Source organism: Natator depressus, chromosome 3 (genome assembly GCF_965152275.1).
Source record: "Natator depressus isolate rNatDep1 chromosome 3, rNatDep2.hap1, whole genome shotgun sequence".
Taxonomy (NCBI): domain Eukaryota; kingdom Metazoa; phylum Chordata; order Testudines; family Cheloniidae; genus Natator; species Natator depressus.
The window spans coordinates 86195185-86220083 of record NC_134236.1 but is presented as its reverse complement, the minus strand read 5'-3'; the positions used below and the strand labels follow the sequence as shown (position 1 = coordinate 86220083).

Here is a 24899-nt window from a genome sequence, read left to right as displayed (position 1 = left end):
GGGTGCAAGAGTCAGGGCATGGAGTGGGGGGGGCTGGGTATGTGGGGGGAGCTGGAGTCAGGGCATGGGGTGTGTGAGGGGGGTGCAGGGGTCAGGGCAGAGGGCTGGGAGGGTATGTGGGGAGGTGCAGGGCTCACGGAAGGGGGCTGGAGGGGATATGCCCTGATTCCACCCCACTTCCCCAAGGCCCCGTCCCCACCTCTTCTCCGGAGCAGCTTCTCAGAGCAGCTTCTCCCCGTCCCTTGCAAGGACCATCAGCTGATTGGGAGGGAGAGGAGAAGGGGTAGGAACCCAGCATGCTGGGGGAAGAGGCGAACTTCCCTGCTGTGCAGCAGCAGCCAGCAGCACCAAGCTTCTTCGCCCTGCCCAGGGGAGCAGAGAAGAGCCTGCCGGGGCGGACAGGATTTTTAATGGCACGCTGCTGTCTGCCAGGGTCCCGGCCTGGGTTCAGCAGCGGGCTGAGCAGGGCCGGTGACTGGGACTCAGCAGGCAGCAGCATGCCATTAAAAATCGGCTCTTGTAGGTTGCTGACCCCTGCCTTAAACTAAGCAAAACTTTTCATTGTATTCACTCATTAGAGCACATTAGAGCACTCATTAGATCCTTCCCTCAGGTCCTTACAATGTTTGCAGAAGGCTGTCCTTGGAACTTCTCCCCTTTAAGGTGATCAGGAGCCTCTCTCAAATGCTTTGCACCTTTCAAGGTGTTCATGGGGGATTCTACCACCCTCTGGTGTCCCTGCCAAATAGTAGCCATTCTACCACACTTCTCACTACACAGCTAGTTTAGCCAAGAATTCATGCTGAGGGTGTCCTTTCTTAGCTGTCTATTTTCAATTTGTTTTTTAAAAAAAGAATCAGCTACTCATACTCAGTCAAATCAAAACCAATTTCCTTTGAAACAAGGAAAAGCACCATCCTCAATAAGGGCTATTTCTGTGCCATATTTTATCTTTTAACCCAAGCTGTTTTTTCAGTAGAGCTACTCAGAAAAAGATGGCAAGAATATTTTTGAAGTGGGAGAATATCTTTTTCACTCTATCCAAACTCAAAAACTCTTCAACTGTTGGAAAAAAAAAAAAAAAAACACCTTCAGGCAGAGACGAGGCATGGAAAATGTGAGCCTGAAAGGTGAAAATGCCAAAAAATTGAGTGACTAAAAATGGGGTGCTAGAATGGAAACAATTATGTTTTATGTAGCCCCTTCCAACAGAATACTTGTGATGTCGTCTAGCACCCTGTGAACATTTTTGTTCATCTTTCTGCTGACCTACTTTTGCTGAAGGCCAAAACATCAGTTATTTTTTATGTTCTGTTCCCACAACATCCTCCTTGCTGATGACTCTGTAAGTGATGGATCAGTCTTTCATTAGAAAAATATGTGTTGCGAGAAAGTAAAAAGTAGTATGGAAAATATTGTTAACCTCAAATAAACTGAGAAACAGCTGCTCATATGGTGCATTTATTTAGCACCTTTGAAGAGTGGAGGAGAATACTGAAAGGTGTCATATGTAATGTTCTATTTAAAAATTAAGAAAAATCTTTCTATATAGTGTAGTGGCGTTTGTCATATAAATTCCATATACAGTGCTCTTTTTAAAGTTTGTTTGCTTTGTAAAATAAAAATAGAGATGGAAGATACTCAGGGGTTTCTTAGAGAGAAACAAAAATTGGTACTTTTTTTTTAAACGTATGTTTTTGAATTTATACTGAATATATATTATAAAATATTTCTTTATATAAACTTAAACTCCTTTTACTAATGTTGAACAAGAAGCCAGATTTTTCACATCTCTCCTTTTGTTTTGAAGATACTTGAGCGTTCTATCAAGCTGCTATTTGAAACACGTGACATAAGTCAGATCAAACAGTATGTTCAGAATCAATGCATGAAATTATTAGAAGGCAAAGCCAGCATGCAAGATTTCATCTTTGCAAAGGAATACAGAGGGAGTTCTGCTTACAGACCTGGAGCCTGTGTACCAGCACTAGAAATCACAAGGTAAATGAGAAGCCTAAAAATGCTAATCGTGGATTTATCAGACACCTGTTTCCTTAATCTTTTGTGCTTCTGCTTGTGGTTCTCAGCCCGCTTCTCAGAGAGCATATGTCTACATCACAGATTAATATAGCCGTTAGTACTATCCCTAGTTGGGTGTCTCGGAAGAGGGATCAAGGATTGAATAATAATGGAAATCCAGTTTCTTCCTTACTACTAGAGATTATCACTCAAAGTCAAGAACAAGGCCTACTGTCAAGGCAGTGTAGTGAAACCTATGCTGTTACTGACTGTTCTGTGTATAAAGGACTTCAATCTCAGAGGTCATTTGATGCCTCTCACTGGCAGTAGATTAATTTTGTAGAAAAAATGTTGTTAGTGGATTCTCTTATTTTAATACTATTAAGCCTCTCTTCTGCCATAGTTCGTGATACTAAACAGCAATCCCGCTTGTTGTTAGCGTGTACTTCACCATACTGATTTTTTGACAATAAAAGGTCAGCTGCATATGAACCAGTTCAACATATTTTGCCATCCCTTGAATTTTTCCTTATATTCAGTACAAAATTTCTTAAACTTATGGCCATATTTTTCCTAGTAAAATAAAATGGATACCAAAAAACAAACCCTGCTCTTAGCTCAAGAATATAAAATCATTTGTACTCTGGTCATTTGTCTTATTTGAATATAGTGGCTGCTCTTTTATAAAGTGTTCCTTTAACTTAGGGTTAGTCAAAAGGTGACCTGTAAACCAAATATGACCTGTGGCCACCCTCCTGTTACTTCTGGAGGCTGAGCTGTTTGAATCAAGATGGAGCATAGTTTTCTATGACCTGTATTCCATGTGGAACATACCTCTGTCTTAAAGGTCAAGACAGCTTGCAGCATGCTCCTTTTTATGCTTGTTAGCTGCAGAACTCAGGCTTCGGGAGAGCTGTCGATATGACCTTCAGTTGGGTCAAGTTTGGATGCCCTGATTTAAATACCTATTTGTTTCACTTGCAAGTATTTAATTTTAAGATACATTGTGAGGACTTTTTTTTTTTTTTTTTTAAACAGGAGGATGCTTGCATATGACCGTCGTTCTGAGCCTCGAGTTGGGGAAAGAGTACCCTATATCATTGTGTATGGCATGCCAGGATTGCCTCTGATACAACTGGTGAGGCGGCCCATTGAGGTCCTACAAGATACCAACCTGAGGCTGAATGCCACATACTACATCACCAAACAAATTCTTCCACCCCTGGCTAGAATTTTCTCACTAATTGGCATAGATGTTTTCAGCTGGTATCATGAATTGCCAAGGGTAAGCGTGTCAGATAACACTCAGTGTATTTGGGTGGTACTTGAATTTGATTACTCTTTTTTAAACAAAGAGTTGTATGTGAGGTAACAGCAGGGGTGATTTATTTTATGAGGTAATAATTTGGTGCCTGAGTGTATAAATTAAATCACTAAACCCTCTGCAGTTCTTTCACTTAGTAAAATTAGTTTCCCTTGCAGCTCTTGTACGCAAGGTTTGTCCTATCCATATCATCAGCTGTGTTTCCTGGCCTCTTCCAAAATTAATTCAAAAGAATCTAAGGACTTGTCTACACTGGCAATTAACAGCGCTGCAACTTTCTCGCTCAAGGGTGTGGAAAAAACACACCCCTGAGTGGAGCAAGTTGCAGTGCTGTAAAGCGCCAGTGTAAACAGTGCCCCAGCGCTGGGAGCTGGGCTCCCCATGGAGGTGGTTTCTTTAGAGTGCTGGGAGAGCTGTCTCCCCATGCTGCACCATGACCAGACAAGACACGTTAAAGCGCTGCCACAGTAGCACTTTAACGTTGCCAGTGTAGACTAGCTCTTAGTACAGGGGCGGGCAAACTTTTTGGCCTGAGTGCCACATCGGGTTTCCGAAATTGTATGGAGAGCCGGTTAGGGGAGGCTGTGCCTCCTCGAACAGCCAGGCATGGCCTGGCCCCTGCCCCTCATCCAACCCCCCCCCCCCACTCCCTGTCCCCTGACAGCACCCCCAGGACCCCTGCCCCATCCACCCCTCCCTGTCCCCTGACTGCCCCCCACTGCCCCATCCAACCCCTCCTCTCATTCCTGACTGCCCCCCCCGGGACCCCTGCCCCAACCAACCACCCTTTCTCCCTAACTTCCCCCAGACCCCCTGCCCTTGACTACCCCCTCCCACCCCATCCAACCCCCCCTCCTTCCTGACCCGCCCCCAGGATCCCTGCCCCTATTCAACCCCCCGTTCCCCGCCCTCTGACCTCCCCGACCCCTATCCACACCCCCTGACCCCACCACCCCAAACTCCCCTGCCCTCTATCCAACCCCCCCCCCCCCGCTCCCTGCCCCCTTAACACGCTGCCTGGAGCACCAGTGGCTGGCGGCGCTACAGCCGCACCGCCCAGAGCACCAGGACAGGCAACCGTGCTGCCCGGCTGGAGCCAGCCACGCCACGGCACAGCACAGAGCACCGGGTCAGGCCATGTCTCTGCAGCTGCGCTGCCCGGCAAGAGCTCGCAGCCCCTCCGCCCAGAGCATTGCGCCGGTGGCACAGTGAGCTGAGGCTGCAGGGTACATGGAAGAGTAGGGGAGGGGCCGGGGACTAGCCTCCTGGGCAGGAGGTTCCCGTGGGCCATAGTTTGCCCACCTCTGCCTTAGTACATACTACATGTGTTCTTTGTTAACATATCTGGATATGTATCTAGTTTTGCATTAGCATTCACCCTTTAATTTTCTCTCTAATACCTGCATGCATCTACTCAAAACCTATGAAAGGCCCATGTACTTATCTGGCCGTCTTGGAAAAGCAAAGTTTATATTTCTACATCAATATGTTTAGGAGAGATGACGCACCAAAAATAGGAGGAAAATATTTAAAAGTGAATGACAGGAAATTTTAAACCCTGATGTCTCCGAAACTCTGTGATTTGCCCAGGAATATTCGGGGGGGAAAAATCTACCCTGGGTTGAGATGTAGTAAGTGAAATGTTGGGTGGATTGTTTTGTTTTTGCTGAATATAAGGAGGGTAAAAAAATTGTGCTTATACAAAAAGCTAGCTTTACCCTTAACTATGGATTGACCAGCACCCCTCTATCGTAATGTGTTGTGTTGTTTAATTGTCACTCAATAGAATCATTATTAAAAATGTTCAAGAGTTTTGTTTTTAAGCTAATAATGTCCATACAAGTTGTACTTTCACTTCTGCTTCTTTCCCATGTCCTGATTAATCTACTGTGAGATTTACACAAGCTAATACCTTCAACAGATTGCTCCAGTAGAACTCGTGGTGCCACAATGCCAAGTCCCTTTCATGGTGCTGTCTCTGGGTAGAGGGGAGGTTCTTCATTCTTATAACAACTGGCTGCTCTTCACCCTTCTGTGGAACCCTGGTGCATTTTACACCTTTGTTGTGTACCCTAGAGCTCAGACCCTGCCATCACCAGAAAACTCCAAATTCCCCTTGTTTTTTCAGTATGTTCTAGTTTCTCCTACCATGTGGTAAACAATGTTCCCGACTGGCTTTTTGGTATACTCACTACAAGGATCACCTGTACACTCTGCCTCCCCGTGTCCCACCCTATTGAATACTGGACAACACAGCTCTCAAGAGCTCCCTGTCGCCATAGTGATGGATTAAAAGCTCAAGGAAAGTTTTGTGGCAGCAGTTAGATGAGAGGAGACAGAGGCAGTGCCGGTGAGCCTTGAATGCAGAGTGCTTACTTTCTTCAAGGCTGCAGAGCTGGGTGAAGTACCCTGAGAGGGGAGAGGTATGTGTATGCAGCGAGGGGAGGAGGCGAGGGCCAAGCTCAATAAAAGTCTGTCTGGGGTGAGGGCAAGAGTAGGAGGAAAAGTCTGTCCAGGACATGGGGAAGAAGACTAGGTGGAAGACTCTGCCAGGAATTGGATGGCAACCCTAATATTTAAGAGTCAACCTGGCATTTTGGTGGATCCTAGAGCCTGTTTCTTCTTAATGTATCCCTGGGTGTTTGGGCTAAAATCACCAGTGAATGGACATGAAAAGCATGTGACAGGGAATTGCATTAGTACTTGGAAACTAAACTTGGTGGAAGAGAGGTGGAACTCAGAAGAGGAAAAAATTGTTAACTTCTGTTCAGTGTGTTACATTTGGGGCCTAAAATTTCCCTGTTTCTACTATGTGAAATGAGAACAATTGAAACTGCAATCATGGGCATACTCAGAAATGAGTTAGACCAGCACCGAAGAAGAACCTTTGCAGGATATCAGCTAAACCGATTTGTGAACGTAGTTTGGCGAGATGAGTTCCTCCTGTCTAGGAATTATGTCTAGCATGTAATTCTGTTACTGATTCTTTCTGCTGCTGCCTCATGCTGAGCTTGGCTGTGAAACAGCTCACAGTGTATGGGTGGTCTCTGTATATGTAGCTTAACACACATTGAAGCACTTAGGCATAAATCATACACTTCAGATGAAGAGATTTAGTTCTTGTTAATAACTAACACATGAGCCCAAGCTCTGCAGATCCTGTTAAATTTATACACCTTAAAAATCTGATGAATGACTCAGGAATAAATATAGCAGCCGACTTAAGAGCTCCTCATCTCTTAAACTTTTTTTTATAGATCCAGAGAGCTGCCTCCAATGCCCGCACCGATCTGGAAGGCCGAAAAGTCACGATCTCCCAGTATTTCACTACCTTACACTGTCCTGTGTGTGATGAACTGACACAGCGTGGGATCTGTAGTAAATGCAGAAGCCAGCCACAGCATGTGGCAGTGATTCTCAACCAAGAAATCCGAGAGTTGGAGCGTAAGCAGGAACAACTGGTCAAGGTAGGAATAAAGCAGACACAGCATTTTGTCATTGACCAATTAGTCAGCTGCCCACAATACAGAGAGGCAGAATTAACTTGAAAAGTGGCTGAACTTTTTCCTTGAGGGTAAAGCAGATCACAGGGCAACATTTTAGTGGGTGCCCTCTTAATATTAAAATACTCAGTAGTTCTGAAACCAAACTGAAACAGAAAGCACAATCCAGATGCATCATACCGGATTCTATCTTCCTGTATTTGTATCTTTGTCTAATGTTTTTATATAGCATCTGGCACTAGAGTAATGCACAACTCTGAAGAAAATGCTTAGAACAAGAAGATGTTTGTGTCTCAGCAAAAGATCATGAATGTTAGTTTTTTTTTTGTGGTGAAAATGGCAAAAGTTATGGAAACCCATCCAAAACACAGGCATTTTATGCCAAAATAACTGATTAAGTTCCAGTTTTACTTCAAATTGCAACAAGAAGTGTTTGTGTCTCAGAAAAACAATACATACCTGAAGCTGACAGGGATATGGAAAGGGTCTAAGTCAGGGGATGGCAAGCTTTGAGAAGTGGTGTGCCAAGTCTTCATTTATTTACTGTAATTTAAGGTTTCGCATGCCAGTGCCCGGCAGACAGAACCCCAGACCGGCAGCGGACTGGGGTTCCATCTGCCAGCCCCTGCCAGCCAGGGTCCCGGCCGCCGGCCCTGCTCAGCCTGCTGCCGGCCCGGGGTTCTGTCCATCACAGGTTGACGACCCTTGGTCTAAGTAAATCTGTGGGGGGCACTAATCATCATCTTCCTATTTAGAAATAATGGGAAAGTGTCACAAAAATCTCCTATATCCCAATGAGACTGTGTCGCTTAATTTAAATCTCAAGGTAAAGGTTCTTGGATGAAACTAAACATTCAGTTTGTTGGTACATTCAGTAAAGCAGGTAGTTCCAGTCTGTCTAACTTATCAAAGCAATGCAGAGTGTAATTTAAATACCTTTTGATCTGTTCTGGCACTGGGATTTAAGAGCAGTGCACAGAGCTGTAATGGGGGAATTATATATTTTGAGAATGGTTTGGAGTCCCTGAGCTGTTTGTTAACGAGTTATGGTTTTATAACGGAACAGCTATGTTTCTGTTTCAAATAGGGATAATGAAATATATGTATGGTGGCAGCAGCAGCTTGGCTTGTCAGCAGCAGCAGTGTCCATTACAAAATCAACTCTACTGTTGCTGCCCTGTGTCATCAGGATCTTTGCCATAGATCAGAGGGCACAGAATGGGGGAAGAGGGAGTCTGACAGTTAGCATCCTGTAGGGTTGAGATCAGAGATCAATATAATTGCTGACTGTTTAAAGTCTGATTGGTTTAGCATTCAGCAACCTGCATACCAGCAGCACATGCTGCCAAGAATGTGTCACTCTAGTGCTACGTTGCCTTCACTGAGTTCCTAGTGAAAGCTTGTTCAAAGTCAAGATTCAGTCATCATCAAAGCTCACTATGGGATTCACTCAAACTTCCTCAGGGCCATTTCACCCTGTGTGAGCATTACTTGACTGGAACAATGGGACTTCTGATCTGGAGGGTTAGGTTTGGGGGGGAGGCAGAGCTTCCTCAGAGACTAGCCCATGAATGTGCAGCTCATTCCCAGAATGATCACAAATCTCAGAGCTTTCCGAATGCCATGTAAAACCCACTTTGTCAAGTAGTTTCTCCATGGGTGCTCCATGCCTGGATGTTCACACACCCAGGCACTCTTAATTGGAGATTTTCAGCAGCAGTGTCCATGGGTCCATGCCTGTGCCCTAGACACTTTATGGTCTGGTAACAGAGTATATAGGGAGGGGCAGACCCACCACCACTCCAGTTCCTTCTCAACCACCTGCTGCTTGAGATGGAGCATCACGGTGTCCAACAGCTAGCTGTGCAGCTTGCTACCTATCTTGCTTATTTGTTTATTGGCAGGGGGGAGTGTTATTTTTTGGAGGGGGGATTTGTTTGGGGTTTTTTTGTTTTTGTTATTTAGCACAATTTGTGTTTGGGGAGGGGGGCAGTTCCCTTTCCTTTCTTCCTTTGCCTGCTCTGGGCCCTTTTGTTTTCTTGGGCCTTGATCCACAGCCTCAGGAACAGGTTATGTATAACTCCCTGGGCTTCAAATCCTGCCGGACCTGCCATAGGTCTTTCCCCCACAGTAACAGTCATTCAAGCTTCCTCCCCTGAGTGGGAGAGACACTTGTCCCCTCCAAATGTAAGATCTGTTCAGGTTTTAGAAGCAGATGTAAGAAATTGAGGCAGGACAGACTAAACTCCTGTGGATGGAGTGATCTCTGAGAGCTGCAGGATCCAATTCACCCACCTAACCTTTGGACCCAGCTGCTCAGAGAGCCCCAACAACTGTCTCTGTTGTGACAGTAAGCAAAGACCTTGGGGGCCCTCCTGAATCATCTAGGCCAAGGGTTGATTAGTTATTTTTTGGTCAAGGTCTAAATTTCTTGGTCAAGGACCAAACTCCAGAGAAAATAATAATAATAAAAAAATAAGAATAATGATGATAAGTAAATAAAAAGATTTCAGGGCCTCTTCAAAAGTATCTGGCGGTCCGGATTTGGCACACGGTCTGCCTATTGACTACCCTGATCGAGGCCCTCAAAGAAGAAAAGACCTCTTTCTCCGGAATGGGATGAAAGAAGAAAAACGCATCCTCATAAAGGTACCGCTGAGGCTCCCATCCCCACTGGTATGGAGACCACAGCACTGGCTAAGAAGACCATGCTGTGACATACCAGGGTGCAATCCTACTAAAGAGTAGTTGTCACTTCTTCCCTCTAACCTAGGGGCCCTTTACAATGCTTTCCTGCTGTAGCCTCCAGCATGCAAGTCACTCCCAGCTAGGTCTGCATGTCTGCTGCAGCCACCCAGCCACATCTTGGCTCTTACCAGCCTTTGTTATACAGCCAGGTGACCCCAACACACTCCCAGTCTTAGCTTTCCCCCCAGAAATGTATGTCCTGCCTTTCTGGCCAATGCAACTTTATATAAAATCTGTTGTTAATTTACTAGAAATAATATGCACACTGCTTGCCATCCCAAGTAGACTTTCCCAGACACTTCAATTTAAACACATTGGATTAGATCAAACAAGTTTATGAGAGATTTTAATTAATACAAGTAATGAGACATAAAAGGCAGAAATGGTTACAAGAAAAGAAAGTTAAAATGCTATTGGTGCCTAACTTAACAAACGCTATCAAATTCAAGCAAAGTTTCTCACCATATGCTTTCAGCAGTCTGACTGACTAGACTTCTTAGGTCAGGACCCCTTCTCCCAAAGTTCAACAAATGCTTCCTTTGTCGCTTTGGGGGCAGTGAACGCGATGGGCAGGGAGAGATGGCGGGTGCCTTTGTGCGTTTGTACCACCTTTTTATAGTGTCAGGCCCCCTCTAGAAAAATACTTCTATCTGAGATTCAGGAGACAGAGGCTATATGGAAAGATTTTCCCTGCTGCTTTTTCCTTACCTGTTTGAACTTCCTTTGTTTCCCTTCCTAGTTGATGACTCTGTTTACTGCTTACATTCAAATTAAGTAGAGCGCACACAGAGACCGCGGTACCAGCACCACTTGCTCCTCCAGTAGATATGGGAGGTTTCCAAGGTGTTTGTACAAGATTCCTCCACCTTCCAGCCTCCTTTGTTTGAGACGGCCTCTTTGTCAACTTCAGTTTAAAACATGTGTTAATAACGCAATGCAGTGGAATCTTATAACTTCATACACAATGTTGCCACACACATTTTATTAGGGCAATAATGACCAGAAAATTGAGTGTTCAAATGATACCTCACAAACCATACTTTGTACAAAGATTATCACAATGGTGTGTGGGGTGTGGACCCATGTTCCCTGTAAGCTGCGCGCTTGAGCAGCCACGCAGGAGAGATTTAAGTGCTGCCCAGCCGATTAGAAGAGCGCAGACAGCCAGCAGCATGTGTTCAGGTGCCCCACCGTGCACATTGTGCTATCCTGCAGCTGCTCCCGGGACCATCCTGCTGGCTGGGGTGGGGGGAGGAGGGTGCTGATATCAGGGTGTCCCCCGCCCCTGTACCCCATCTCCACAGAGCAGGGGAGCTGCTGCGGGGAAGGGGGAGTGACTGAGTGCCTTTCTTAAAGAGACAGTGCACTGTTTCTGAGATTTCCCCAGCAGCCAGCTCACACAGTCTCTCACACACACACTCTTCCCCTTCCCCGCTGCCCACGTACCCCATCTCCACAGAGCGGGGAAGGAGAGAGAACAGGGCTCAGGACAGAGCAGGAGAGCTTTCAGTGTGTATCTTGAAGAGACCACGCAGGGCATCTCTCAGAAATGTTCCCAGCAGCCAGCACACACGCTGTTTGTGTGTCACACACACACACACCGTCTCTGTGTCACACTCGCCTCCCAACACATACTTGTATTGTTGTTGTTACTTCTTGGTACTTCCTGCAATGCACGTACATTCTCTGTAATTTTATTCTTTCAAAGTGTGTTATTTTAGTGTTTTGACTGGTCTATGCATTTCATAATTTTTATGTCTCTTACACTTAAATTTAATTCTTTGAGTAGTGAGTTCTAAAATGCCTAACCTGTCCTTGCTGGAGTAATTATCCCTATTTAACTTTTTAAAAATAAATATTATATCTAGGTTCTTTGTTTCTACTCGTGGCGCACATCCACACATACTTCAGTGCACATAACAAAATTTATTTCACACAAGGATGGAAAAAAATTGAGGGAACATTGGTGTGGACACATGAGTACATTCTGTCACACCACTGTCAGTGTCCATAAAAGGGAGCTACCCCCTCACCCCCACTTCATTTATCACACCCACCACATACTGAGAAGACATTAGGTAAACGATATAGAGTGGCACGGACCCCAGATCCAGTCCCTTCAATACACAAGGACTTCAGAGCCAACCCGAAATTGTCATTGGTACCATCTTCTGTAGCCAAACATGAAGAGCACACCGATCACACTTCACTACCATCTCCAGTACTACCTGACATACTGCCTCTTGAAGGTCCCTATCCAGGGTCACCGGTACTGTCCAGGGTCTGTTCCATGAGGACCTTGGAATCCCACGAGAGCCTGAATTACCGGTACTGAGGGACACACTCTGCTGGTACCAACTCACTTCCTAGAGCTTGCTTACCCTCTGATCCTACCACCTTAAGAGGTGACTTGTCCTCTAATACAAACACTGTCACCAGCCCCACACAAACTTTTTGAGGGTACAGAGAGACATTTCTAATCAGTACCAACGCAATATCCTTCAGCCCACCAGCCATCCAACTACCAACCTCTGGTACCGATGCAATTACAAGATGCCTTTTGGGCCCTGGTACCAACTTGACCATGGTACCAGCACCACTTGCTCCTCCAGTAGATATGGGAGGTTTCCAAGGTGTTTGTACAAGATTCCTCCATCTTCCAGCCTCACTTCCTTGAAGGACATCCTGAAGAGGAAAATCCCAGCAGGAAAGACACCTGGCAACCCTGGCAAAGACCTTGGGACCCTGTCCCCTTCACTTATGCCCATCAGTGGGCTTATTGGAACCCATGGGCCTTTCATGGCAAACAGTTCTACAGGATCCCATCTAATAAGAAGGCATGTCAGGAGCAACACCCACTGCCTTTGGGTCTTGCTCACAGAGACCATTACAGAGGAGCAAGAGCAAACTGAGGAAGAAGAGAGACCTTCTTTGAGTGATGGTCCCATGTGGATTCCAAATGTGGGTGCACATGCGTGCTATGCACCACAGCCAGAACTGTTCATAGTAGTGTCCATTGACCCACATATATATCGTCCATCAGCCACGTGGCATGTCTGAAGCTTTAAGAGGCTGCATAGGTCGATGCTGCTTCAGTTCCCTCTTACTGCCACAGGGCCAGAGTCGGAACTCCTGTTCCTCGGTGCTCCTACCTTGCTAGAAGTACTGCGTTTTTCATCTTTTTGCCTTGTACATAGTTCTTTTTAATAGTTGTAGTTAGTTGTCCGTTTTTTAGCTAGTTGTTACCCTTTGGACTTTTTCCCTTGCAGGATTCTCTCTCCCCCAGCCCAGGAACTATGCCCAGGCAAGCCGGTTTTAAGTACTGTTTCATGCCCTCGCTCCTTCTCTGTAAGCGACGCGCACCAACGTTGCCTTTACTACTTGGGCGAAGCCCATATGACCGCTCACTGCTCCATCTGCCGATCTTTTCTGTCCCAAACTTGGGAAGCTCAAGGAGCTTCATCTCCCTACGTTCCTCATGGAAGTGATGTGACCACATACCCCTTCAGATCTGACACCAGCAGATCCATTGGAAAGCCAGTTGGCACCAACGGTAGGTGATTCTCCTGGCCTTTCCCAAGCTGCACCAAGTTTGGTGAGAAGTCGCACATTGACTCCAAGGCTTCCGCCCAGCCACTGTCACCTCTGGTGCCATCCACACCACTGGGACCACCTGGTCCCATGCACTCCAGGATACTTGTCCCCCCTAACACCAACAGTCAAACTACTGCTGCCTTTCGCTGGCTCCCCTCAGCACTCCACACCACAGGTTCTCGATCCTCCATCTCCGGCCGTGGACCTCCCGTTTGTGGACCACCCTCCGTTGTTCCACCCCACACCGATGTCTCTGCCGGCACTGGCAGCCCTGCCCCCACTGGATTCATTTTCAGAGTCTGACTGGTCCTCCAAACAGGACCCAGACTTCTCGCCAGCCTGCTCCTACAAGCCAGATACCTGCTGTCAACCCTATCTGTCTCACTATGGCCCAGTGACCAGTCTGGCTTGCCTACCCGCAGGGACTACCAATGCCTGGCAACCCCTACGTTTGGCCATACTGGTGACCCGTACTGCAGCCGCAGACTCTCTTCATGGCTGCACCACCACCTGTCTTCACCTCCCGTTGATCTTCCCTTCGTCTGTGAGGATCCCCGGTACGTTTCAGCTCTCCCAGCACCCTCCGTACCGCCGGCACCGTTGATTCCCTTTTCCCTACTGGCATTTCGTCATCGCCTGATGATGCGTACATTCCACCTTCCCTTTCCCCTCTGGATAACCATGCCCAGTAACAGGACCTCCTCTGCCGCATGACCACTGCCCTCAACCTCCCTGTGGAAGGTGTACAGGACCCCACAATCAGTTCTTGGACATTCTGAAGCCCCCTGGACCCTCCCACACCACCTTGCCAATACACAATGCCATCTTCCACCTGGTGCAAGCAGTTTGGCACACTCCAGCCTCCTGCACCCCCCACTCCAAAACAGACTGAGTGTAGACATTTTGTGCCAGCTAAGGGTATGAAATTCTTGTTGTTCCACCCTCCTCCAAATTCCTTGGTGGTCCAGGCTGCCACGGAACGTGCCCTCCATCAGCCTCTTCGTTCCACCCACCCCGCTCCCAGACCAGGAAGCTAAGAAGTTCCTATGCGGGCTTCCAGTTTCGCATTGCCAGTTACCATTCTGGCAAAATACGACTTTCTTTCCTATACTAAGATTGCAGACTTCCAAGCCTTCCTGGCCCCTGATAAGCATCAGGATTTCCAATGCCTCATGGAGGAGGGCAAATTAGTCGCCAAGGTGACCCTTCAAGCCACGGTTGATTCTGCTGATACTGCCTTCTGCTCATTGGCTTCCGGACTAGTCCTCCATCATGACTCCTGGCTGCAGTCCAGCGGTTTCCCGAAGGAGGTCCAAACCACACTTGAGGACCTCCTTTTCGACAACCAAAGCTCTTTAGTGATAAAACTGATGAGTCCCTCCATTCCCTGAAGGATTCTCAGGTCACCCTTCAATTGCTGGGCCACTATACCCCTTCCCCTACCTGTAGGCAGCACCAGTTGTCTTTCCGACTCCCTCCCCACACATCCTTATCAGCCCTATCCACAGCACCAACCTGAGCGCTCTCGCTTCCATCCTCGCTCACAACATCCACGACATTCCACTGCCTCTATCTTGGCCACATCTTCCCTTTTGCAATGAACCTCCAGGCAAAACTTTTGACTCTTTCCACAAGAACCATGAACCCTACTCCATTCTTCTGATTCCACTACCGATTACTTTTGGCAGTTGTCTTGCCCTGTTCACCCATAGTTGCGGCAAGATCACGTGCCATCCACTTTGCTTGCCAGGCATTTCTGCCACTACTCCATGACTGCCGTGTCTTAAGTGTTATCCAACAACAGGATGTCTGTCATCTATGTCAAGCAGGGCGGAGCCGGTCCCTCTGCATAGAGGCCATCCTCCTTTGGAACTGGTGCCTCCGGCACGACATCTCCCTCCATGCTGTACCTCTTCCCAGTATGAACAACTCCCTTGCAGACCAGCTCAATCACTCCGTCCATGCGAATCATGAGTGGGAACTCCACAACCCCACATTCCCCTCCATCTTTTGCTAGTGGGGCATGCCTCAATGGGACCTCTTCACCACAGTGACCAATCACAAACTTCCCTTCTTCTGCTCCAGGGGAGCCCTCAGTCCAGCTCACAGGGAGATGCCCTTTTCATTCCCTGTATCAACAAGCTCCATTACACCTTCCTGCCCATTCCCCTGCTCCCCCAGGTCCTGCACAAAATCTGTTGGGAATCAGGAAATGGTACTTCTTGTGGCCCCTGCTTGGCCCCGCCAGTATTAGTTTCCAGACCTCCTTCATACCTCTGCTCATTCCCTGATTCGCCTTCCCCTGCTCCCTGATCTCCTTACACAAGCCCACGGCCACCTCGAATACCCCAACCCCAGTCCTCTCCAACTGTCGTCTCCACAGCCTGCTATTCGGATGGGGCTTGTGCATAGATGCTGCATGTTCTGCCCCCATATGTGATGTCCGCATGCACAGTAGATGCCCATCTACCCGTACTTGCTACCACGCCAAGTAGCGCTGCTTTAGTCCCTGGGTGTACCGTCACAACCTTTCCCCAGGCTCTGTCTCCATTCCAGTTCTCCTGGATTATCTTCTCCATCTCCGTCGCTCAGGCCTCGCTCACTCCTCCATTTGCATCCACCTGGTGGCACTCAGTGCCTTCCTTCCACCTGTAAATGGGTTCTCCATTTTCACGCATCCAACTACCACCCACTTCCTCCACAGTCTCCTCAATGCTTTTCCCTCGGTGTGGAAACCTACCCCCGCCTGGAACCTCAATCTTTTTCTCTCCATCCTCACTAAGCCACCCTTTGAATCCCTGGTGACCTGCTCCCTTGTTCACCTCCATGAAGACGATCTTCTTGGTCGCCATCACCTCTGCATGACGCATCAGCGAATTGGCGGCCATGATGACAGACCCGCCCTTCATTGTCTCCCTATACCTTCACCCCAAATTCCTTACCAAAGTCGTCATCTCGTTCTACCTCAACCAGTGCGTACACTTACCTATCATCTATCCTAAACCACACGCCTCCACCAGGGACTGCATGTTGCAGTCCCTCGATGTACATTAGGCACTAGCCTTTTACCTCCAGCGCATCCGTACCTTCCACACTTCCCCTAGTCTCTTTGTCACCATCGCCGACAACTGTCACAACCGTGCTCTTTCCTTGCAACGTCTCTCCCACTGCAGACTGTTATGCACTCTCTGGAATCCCCTCCCCCCCCGCCCTGGGTCATAGCCCACTCCATGCAGGCTCATGCCGCCTTGTTGGCTTTCCTTGCATACTTTCCCTGGCAGGACACTTGCCGGGCAGCCACTTGGTCCTCCATCCCTACCTTTATCGACCATTATGCCCTTGCTCCTGCCACAGATGCAGCTGTTGGCCAAGCTATCCTTCAGACTGTAACTTCTGGAGAGCCTTTGTGCCCTCCACACTGAATACGGCTTGCTGTTCTCCCATGTTTGGAATCCACATAGGGACCATCACTCAAAGAGGAGAAGGTTACTTACTGTAACTGGAGGTTCTTCGAGATGTGTGGTCCCTATCTGGATTCCAATCCCACTCTCCATCCCCTCTGCTACAGGCTCTGCTGCTGCCTGGTAAGAGGGAACTGGAGTGGCGTCAATCCGCACAGTCTCTTAAAGCCTCGAACGTGCCAAGTGGCTAACGCAAAATATACACACGGGTCAACAGACACTCTATGAAAAGTTACAGTGCATGGCGCGCATGCACGCCCACATTTGGAATCTAGATAAGGACCACATGTCTCAAAGAACCACCAGTTATGATAAGTAATCATCTCTTCCCACAAATCTGCCTTACCAGATGAGACTGTCATGCCTCCCCCACTGTCTTACGCTGGTGATGCCAATGCCTTTCAAGACCTTATGAAACATATAGCAAAGACCTTACAAATTTAATTGGAGGAGATACAAGAACCCCACCATTCCCTGTTAGACATCCTTCAGACATACCCCCAGGGCAAAATTGATAATGCTCTGTTGTCCCCAATACGAATAGTGTAGCAAATTTCAGCTACTATAGTGCATAGGTGTAAGTGGATTGACAAAAAATACTACATCCCACCTAAAGGCTTGGGGTATTTTTTCTCCCACCCTACACCCAACTTCTTGGTTGTTGAGGCCCTTAATGAATGGAATAAGCAACACTGACCCGGCTCAATGCCATCTGATAAAGAGACTGGACCTTCTGGACCACAAGAGCTACTCCTCAGCGTCTCTGCAGTTCAGGGTAGCCAGTTACTGAGCCCTGATGGCAAAATATAATTTTACAAGCTATTCGAAGTTTTCATCTTTTATTGAAAACCTGCCACAGGATCAAAGGGAACAATGTCAAGCCTTTGTAACAGAAGGCCAGAAAATTGCCAAGGCATCTCTCCAGGCTTTGCTTGATGTCACCGATGTAGCTTCACATTCCATGGCTACAGCAGTAGTCATGTTACTAAGCTTCTTGGCTACAGTCCTCCGGCATGCCCTGGGAGGTTCCCATCCTATGTCCTTGAGCAAGTATGCTCTTGCAGCGGAGAAGTCCAGAGTGGCCCCAGTGAAGTCTAATTGTTGAGTGGATGTGAAGGTAGACTTTCCCATGTTGAGGCTGTTGATAAATTGTATACTGAGTTGTTTGACCACACTTTGTTTGTTATGAAATATACTCAAAAAACCAAATAACCAAAGTCAGTTTATTAATATGGTACAGGGAAAAGGTTCTATATGATACCAGTCTCCAAAGAGCAGCCCTGTGCAGTGTTAGATTCACCACACACAGAAGGTATGCTCTTCAAAATTACATCCCTAAAGCTTACTGTGTTTCAGTAAAAGGTACTAGATACGTCACTGGATTCAATTAATCAGCTTTTTACCTTGTTTGTTTCTGGTACTATGGTATACCCCTTTTTCTTTTGTTCTGAGCACATGCATTCCAGGTACAACGGGGAGTGAAAACACCACCTAAGCCTGTACCAGGATAAATAGGTTTGTGAGGGTAACTCCCTTTCTGTTGCTATGAGGAAATAATTATATGTCGGGGTAGCCAAACCATGGCTCACAAGCCGCATGCAGATCCTTTACAGTCAGAGTGCGGCTCATGGAGTCCCCTCCCCTGATTCTTCACTTACCAGACTGGGGGGCGAGAAGGGGGAGAGCTCAGGACCTCTGCCTTGCACCAGGGTGGTAGGGTAGGGGCTTCTGCCCAGCAGAGAGGAGGGGCTAGGGGCTTCAGCTCAGTGGGGCACGCCTGCTGGGGCTTGGGGCTTCAGCAGGAACAGGGCTGAAGCCCCAAGCCCCGGCAGGTGCCTCACACGGGGCTGAAACCCCGAGCTCCAGCAGGCCCGCCCTGCCTCTCAAACTTCTGAAGATTGTCATATGCAGCTCACTGGGTCAGTAACTTTGGCCACCCCTGTTATATGTCCTCATGCTAACAGTTTTCCTATTTACTTAAGCCAAAATTTACTTCAGCTAATGCAAGGAGTTACAGGATACTTAGCATAAGTGAACAGGATTATGGTATAAGCCAGTTTAGGCTACATCAGTGTTACAGTATTTGTGCTTAATGTTATTAGTGCTTAATGCATACTAAGCCCTGGTCTACACTAGGACTTTAGGTCGAATTTAGCAGCGTTAAATCGATGTAAACCTGCACCTGTCCACACGATGAAGCCCTTTATTTCAACTTAAAGGGCTCTTAAAATCGATTTCCTTACTCCACCCCTGACAAGTGGATTAGCGCTTAAATCGGCCTTGCTGGGTCGAATTTGGGGTACTGTGGACACAATTCGACGGTATTGGCCTCCAGGAGCTATCCCAGAGTGCTCCATTGTGACTGCTCTGGACAGCACTCTCAACTCAGATGCACGATTGTTTGCCGTTGCTCTGACACAGGGAGGGGCGACTGACGACATGGCTTACAGGGTTGGCTTACAGGGAGCTAAAATCAACAAAGGGGGTGGCTTTACATCAAGGAGTATTTCAGGCAAGACTTCACGGAGGGTTCCAATAAGAAATGGTGCACCTCAGTTATTGTTCTTATTGGAACAAGGAGGTTAGTCTGGCCTCTGATTGATACATGGCTAGATTTACCTTGCTGCACCTTCTCTGTGAGTGACTGCAGTGTGACCTAGAGGAATGAGTCCCCTAGACCGGGGGGGGGAGGGGTTGCAAATGAGTACAAAACAAATCTGGTCTATTTCTTGTTTTGATACACTCCATCTATCTTTTACATCTTTGGCTGGCAGCAGACGGTGCAGAAGGACTGCATGCCATCCACATCTCATGGCTGCTCGGCAGAAGATGGTACAATAGGACTGCTAGCCATCCTCATCTCTTGCCTGCCCGGCAAAAGATGATGCAATAGGACTGCTAGCAATCCGTATCACCTGCCTGATCACCATAAGATGGTTCAATAGGACTGACTGCAGGACTAAAGAGAGTGACTTGATCAAGTCACTCCAAATTTAGTCCCTGCGCCCATGTCTGCCCAGGCGCTCCTGATTGACCTCACACAGGCGACCAGGAGCACCTCGGACATGACGATGACGGCTACCAGTCCTATTGCACCGTCTGCTGCCACAAGGCAATGGGTTGCTGCTGCTGTGTAGCAATGCAGTACCGCGTCTGCCAGCACCCAGGAGACATACGGTGACGGTTACCTGAGCGGGCTCCATGCTTGCCGTGGTATGGCGTCTGCACAGGTAACTCAGGAAAAAAGGCGCGAAATGATTGTCTGCCCTTGCTTTCACGGAGGGAGGGAGGGAACGGGGGCCTGACGATATGTACCCAGAACCACCCGCGACAATATTTTAGCCCCATCAGGCATTGGGATCTCAACCCAGAATTCCAATGGGCAGCAGAGACTGCAGGAACTGTGGGATAGCTACCCACATGCAACGCTCCGGAAGTTGACTCTAGCCTCGGCACTGTGGAAGCACTCCGCCAAGTTAATGCACTTAATGCACTTAGAGCATTTTCTGTGGGGACACACACACTCGAATATATAAAACCGATTTCTAAAAAACCAACTTCTATAAATTCGACCTAATTTCGTAGTGTAGACATACCCTTAGATATATAGTGTGCATATACATATCATTAATATGATATATATTTATATGCTAGCCAGCATACAGTAGTCAACAAGGTGGAGGCCGAATGAGTGGAAGGAACAGAGATAGGGCTATGCTGGTTGCTGTCTCTACCTTGAGAAATGAGTGACCTTTCAGGAGCCAGATGTCCGGGTAGGGAAAGACGATTATTATGTCTGGTGGGAGTTTTTAAGAGAATGATGGGACAGGCATCACTAAACAACCTGGTTTCCCTTGAAGGGAAGGTCCTTGACGGTATTTTGCACCTACTTGAGATCATTCCTTTTACTTTAACCATAAAGGTCTGTAGTCTGTGAAAGTTGAGCACACTTTTTTAATCACTTGTAGGGTACAAACACTTAGCAAAGCTAGCAGCAAAACTGAGCTCCACTGGATCTTAACTACCTTAGCCTAATTTATAAAACTAGGTTTAAAAACCATTTGCCTGAATCCAAACTATACTTAAACTGAATTTAGAAACCGGCTTTAATACTTTTTAAACAGTTTGGTCCCTTGCCCACAGTTCAATTAAATTGTGTTTATAAAGAACTAGTGTGGACTATCTTAAAAACTATTTAATACACTTGAAGGTCTAGAACAAACAGAGACCATGACATGAACTTAATTTAGATCCTAAGGATTCACATGAAGGCTGTGTTTGAAAATCACATTGAGAATGTCCTGACTCAGCTAATTTACAGATGTTTCTGTAGTTGTTTTACCTTCCCTTCCTCAGAACTTGAGCACTAATGCACACTTGCCTGAGTGGGTTGCTGGTTCTCAGTTCTAATAGGATTGAGTGAAAAATCTAGTCCTCTGTATGTTCTGTGTAGAAGCACTTAACTGACTCCTGGAGAATTCAGAACCAAGTAACATAGGTCTCATCACTTTGTCACACCTGCTACTATCACTGTTGAATTGTAGTAGACCAGTTTTACCAACTTCTGAGATTTTATTGTGAGTCTTGCAATATTTGGTGTTTTGCTTAAGCCCCACCTCCTGGAGTCCTGTGATTATGTGAGAATCTCAGCTTGTTTTAAAACAAAATTTTAAGTTTTTAGCCCTTGAGGTTATAGAGTAAAGCTTTAAACATGAATTCCAGAGGCTCAAAAACCAGAAGACAAATAAAAGGAACCCACATTTATTATTTTTTAGAATTTCATGGGCAGGGGGTGCTAAATCATGATTTTTTTTTTTTTTTTACTGCTTGGGCTTGATGATACTGCAGACATGGAGTTGAACAGATTTTTAGGAATGGAGGAAGTTGCTTCCCTATGATTTTTAAAGTTGCTTAAACTATGCAGAGTCGGATGTGAATACAGTAAGGATCAAACGTAAAAGGAAACTGAAGTGTAATTGGAAACAGGTTTATGTGATCTTCAGAAGGTCACTAGAGAGGCAGAAGAGGAAAAGGTGTGAGAACTAAAAGAAACAGAGTGGTGAGCGTGTTAAGATTTGCAATTGGAGCATTAGAGATCATGTGGCTGTACCATGGCAGTTTGCCCCTATTGCTACAGCTTTGTTCAACCAAATATCTCAGATTACATAAGTAATTCACGCAGCAAAACATCTAAAAGGGTAGATACTTGTTTACATATGATCGTGGCTTGAAACACCTTTGATTTCTAATATTGTTTAAGTCCCCACTGTTAAAGAGCAATTTTTAATCATAAATACGATAATCATATCCTAATATTTTGAAAGTAATACTTGTAATACTTTTGACTGATTTCTCCCATTTACCACCAGATGGTAGTAAAATTTGGTAAATGTGACTGAAAATGAGATGTGTAACTAGTTGTTGGTCTCAGTCCAGTTCACACTAGATGATGTCCACATCCCAGACACCACCGTCACAGCTGACACTTAGACAGTCTCAGGAGAGACAGTATGGTAGCATGTGGCACCTTAGAGACTAACCAATTTATTTGAGCATAAGCTTTCGTGAGCTACAGCTCACTTCATCCGATCATCGAAAGCTTATGCTCAAATAAACTGGTTAGTCTCTAAGGTGCCACAAGTACTCCTTTTCTTTTTGCGAATACAGACTAACACGGCTGCTACTCTGAAACCTATGGTAGCATGGGGACTGCAACTGTTCCTTGATCCCTCTGTGTCAGAATTGAACAATGTTGTGGGGGCATCTGCCACTGACAGAGCTTTTACCTGTTCTGTTGATTGGACTTTAGGCTGGTAATTGGACCCAAATTCACTTAAAAGGAAAAGCTTCATCTGAGTCTTATTTATGTTTGATTTATAATAGTCCTTTATGATTAAATGTAATTTTAAAAAAGCTGTGTTTTTTTTAATATATCTAGATATGCAAGAACTGTACAGGTTGCTTTGATCGACAGATCCAGTGTGTTTCTCTGAACTGTCCAGTACTTTTCAAGCTATCCAGAGTGAGCCGAGAGTTATCAAAGGCACCATATCTCCGACAACTACTCGACCAGTTTTAAATGATCTGTGTTACAAGATTCCAGGTGCTATTTTTTTTCAGTGTTTACTACACTAAAACTGTTGTGCATGGTGCTTTTTCAATGTTCATCTAGTCCAAGATTTCCATTTTAGCTGTTGGTTTTACTATCTGAAGAATAATGAACAATTATCTTAACTAAAAGAGAAATACACTTATTGATCTATTCACTTTTTAAGATGTACAAAATCCTTCATTCTTTCACCTTTTTAACATACTGTTTTATAATGCAGATGTTGAAATAGCTATGTGTAACATCTTGTAAATCCATTTCAAAGTAGAAGTCAAGTTTACTTCCCAGTGGTTTGCTGTGGAAGGAGCACTGAAAACCTCTTGAAACAATGAAATCATTAGTGTGTGTTCTTGAACAGTCAGTATCAAGACGTGTTACTTATAGATATATTATCCATTCACTTTATAATTTTGTCTGCGAAATATTTTGTAAATACACTTTTTTACTTTTCAAACAACTGAGTAAAATAATGTGCAATGAATTTTATACAGATAATTTTAAAGTTCGTTGGTATATTTCCTCCTAAGTTTTGCTTGATTCCAAGTAGATTTGTTATTTTGATCAAACTGTGCAAACAGTAGTATTGTGTAGCATTTTTAAACATTATTTTCTATAAATTGCTGTCTTGCTTTAGCTATTAATGGGGCATTGTGAGGAACTGTGCAAAGACATTTTTGTTACAAACCTGTGGGACTGTTGCAATACTTTAAATATAAGAAATTTTATTCCATTTTTGCTTCTTTTGTATAGACATTTCTATTGCTTCTAAATATGCTTAAAATATTTTCTTTCCTTATGTATTGTACAGTTAAATCTTATTTGCCATCATCTTGACAAAATGTGTATTTAGAATATTTGTATAACTGTATAAAATGAAAAAGGAATTATGTGGTCAGTGCATTGTTTTCTAAACTGGAAATCATTTTGTTTTAGAAGTTAATAATGGAAACCATATTAAAATTGAATAAAATATGAACTATGGTAAATCTATATGCATTTTTTAAACTTAACACATTTGCAGTTCAAGTCATTACTTCATTCAATAGCATGCATGTGCTGAATGAGGGAAACCAGCTAATTAGCAGACTTGTCTTTCTTCTTCCATTGGGTCAAAACAGTAATATTGTTTCATACAGTTGCTATTCTCATGGGTCAATCTACCCATCACTGGGTAGCAAGCAGAGCCTTTGGTTTTAATATTTTTGCTATCTGGGAGAAAAATCAGCTCAAAACTCAAGAAAGAAAAGCAGCTGTTCACAAATCCTCATTGTCATCTTTTTTTCAAGGTCTGTTGTAAAATCAGCAATGCACAGTACATTATTTACAAGTATTGCAGAGACAGGAAGCTGTTAGAAGCAAAATATTGTAAAATTGTTTCATTGGAAGTCTCTGATCCTAAACAGTACTTGGCTATGGAGAGGCTTGCTTAGGAAAGTCATATATTGATAGATTTTAAGACTAAGGAACAATTATTAGCATCTAGTCTGATCACCTGTATAATACAGGTCACCAAATATCACTTTGTAATCCAGTCATCAAGCCCATAACTTCTAACTCCGTCTTTTCGAACGATATCCATTCTGTTGCACTTCTCCTCTCAGTCATTACTAATGGTTAATATCCTCCACCAATGGAATTTGGAGGTAGTCCACTGGTGTTGCTCGAGGCTCCTGGACTGAGATTCAGTCCTTCAGCTCAGGCCATGATACTTTCTATCTCCTGTGGTGGAACAAGTTGGTGGTTCAGTTTCTCATAACCATTTTGTTTTAAAACCTTTATTTTTATTCATTTTCATACAGTTGCAACTTACAGTCTTTCTTCTCCTTCTCTCCAATTGGGTAAATAGCAGAATGATGGTTTCAACCACCTGGATCTGCTGCTGTAGTACCTCCCTGACTGACTCCTCTTCCCCCACTCTGACATGGCAGAGCTGTCCTACAAACATCTGGCTTAAATCTAAGTGGTGGTCCCTTCGTGAAGTAGCATGTACAGACTCTACAGAGTCAAAACAGGCATGGCTCTGGCCATAATGTTACCATCATGGTAAAGACGTACGAAGATTCAAAATTTCATTGCATCAATCATTTCCTGAAGGGCATCAGCAGTCCAATTATCTCAATGGGGTAGGCTTGCTGGTGCCA

General features: G+C 45.5%; 1 protein-coding gene across 1 annotated transcript in view; it reads left to right on the top strand.

Moving 5' to 3' along the window:
- REV3L (REV3 like, DNA directed polymerase zeta catalytic subunit) overlaps positions 1–23682 on the top strand; it is a 254373-nt gene extending 230691 nt beyond the window's left edge. The window contains exons 29-32 of the mRNA XM_074948247.1: positions 1811–2001; positions 3058–3304; positions 6601–6810; positions 22588–23682. Coding sequence (XP_074804348.1) covers positions 1811–2001; positions 3058–3304; positions 6601–6810; positions 22588–22728 — 789 coding nt within the window. The 3' untranslated portion in view covers positions 22729–23682. The remainder of the gene's footprint in view (positions 1–1810; positions 2002–3057; positions 3305–6600; positions 6811–22587) is intronic.
- Positions 23683–24899: the final 1217 nt, after the last annotated feature.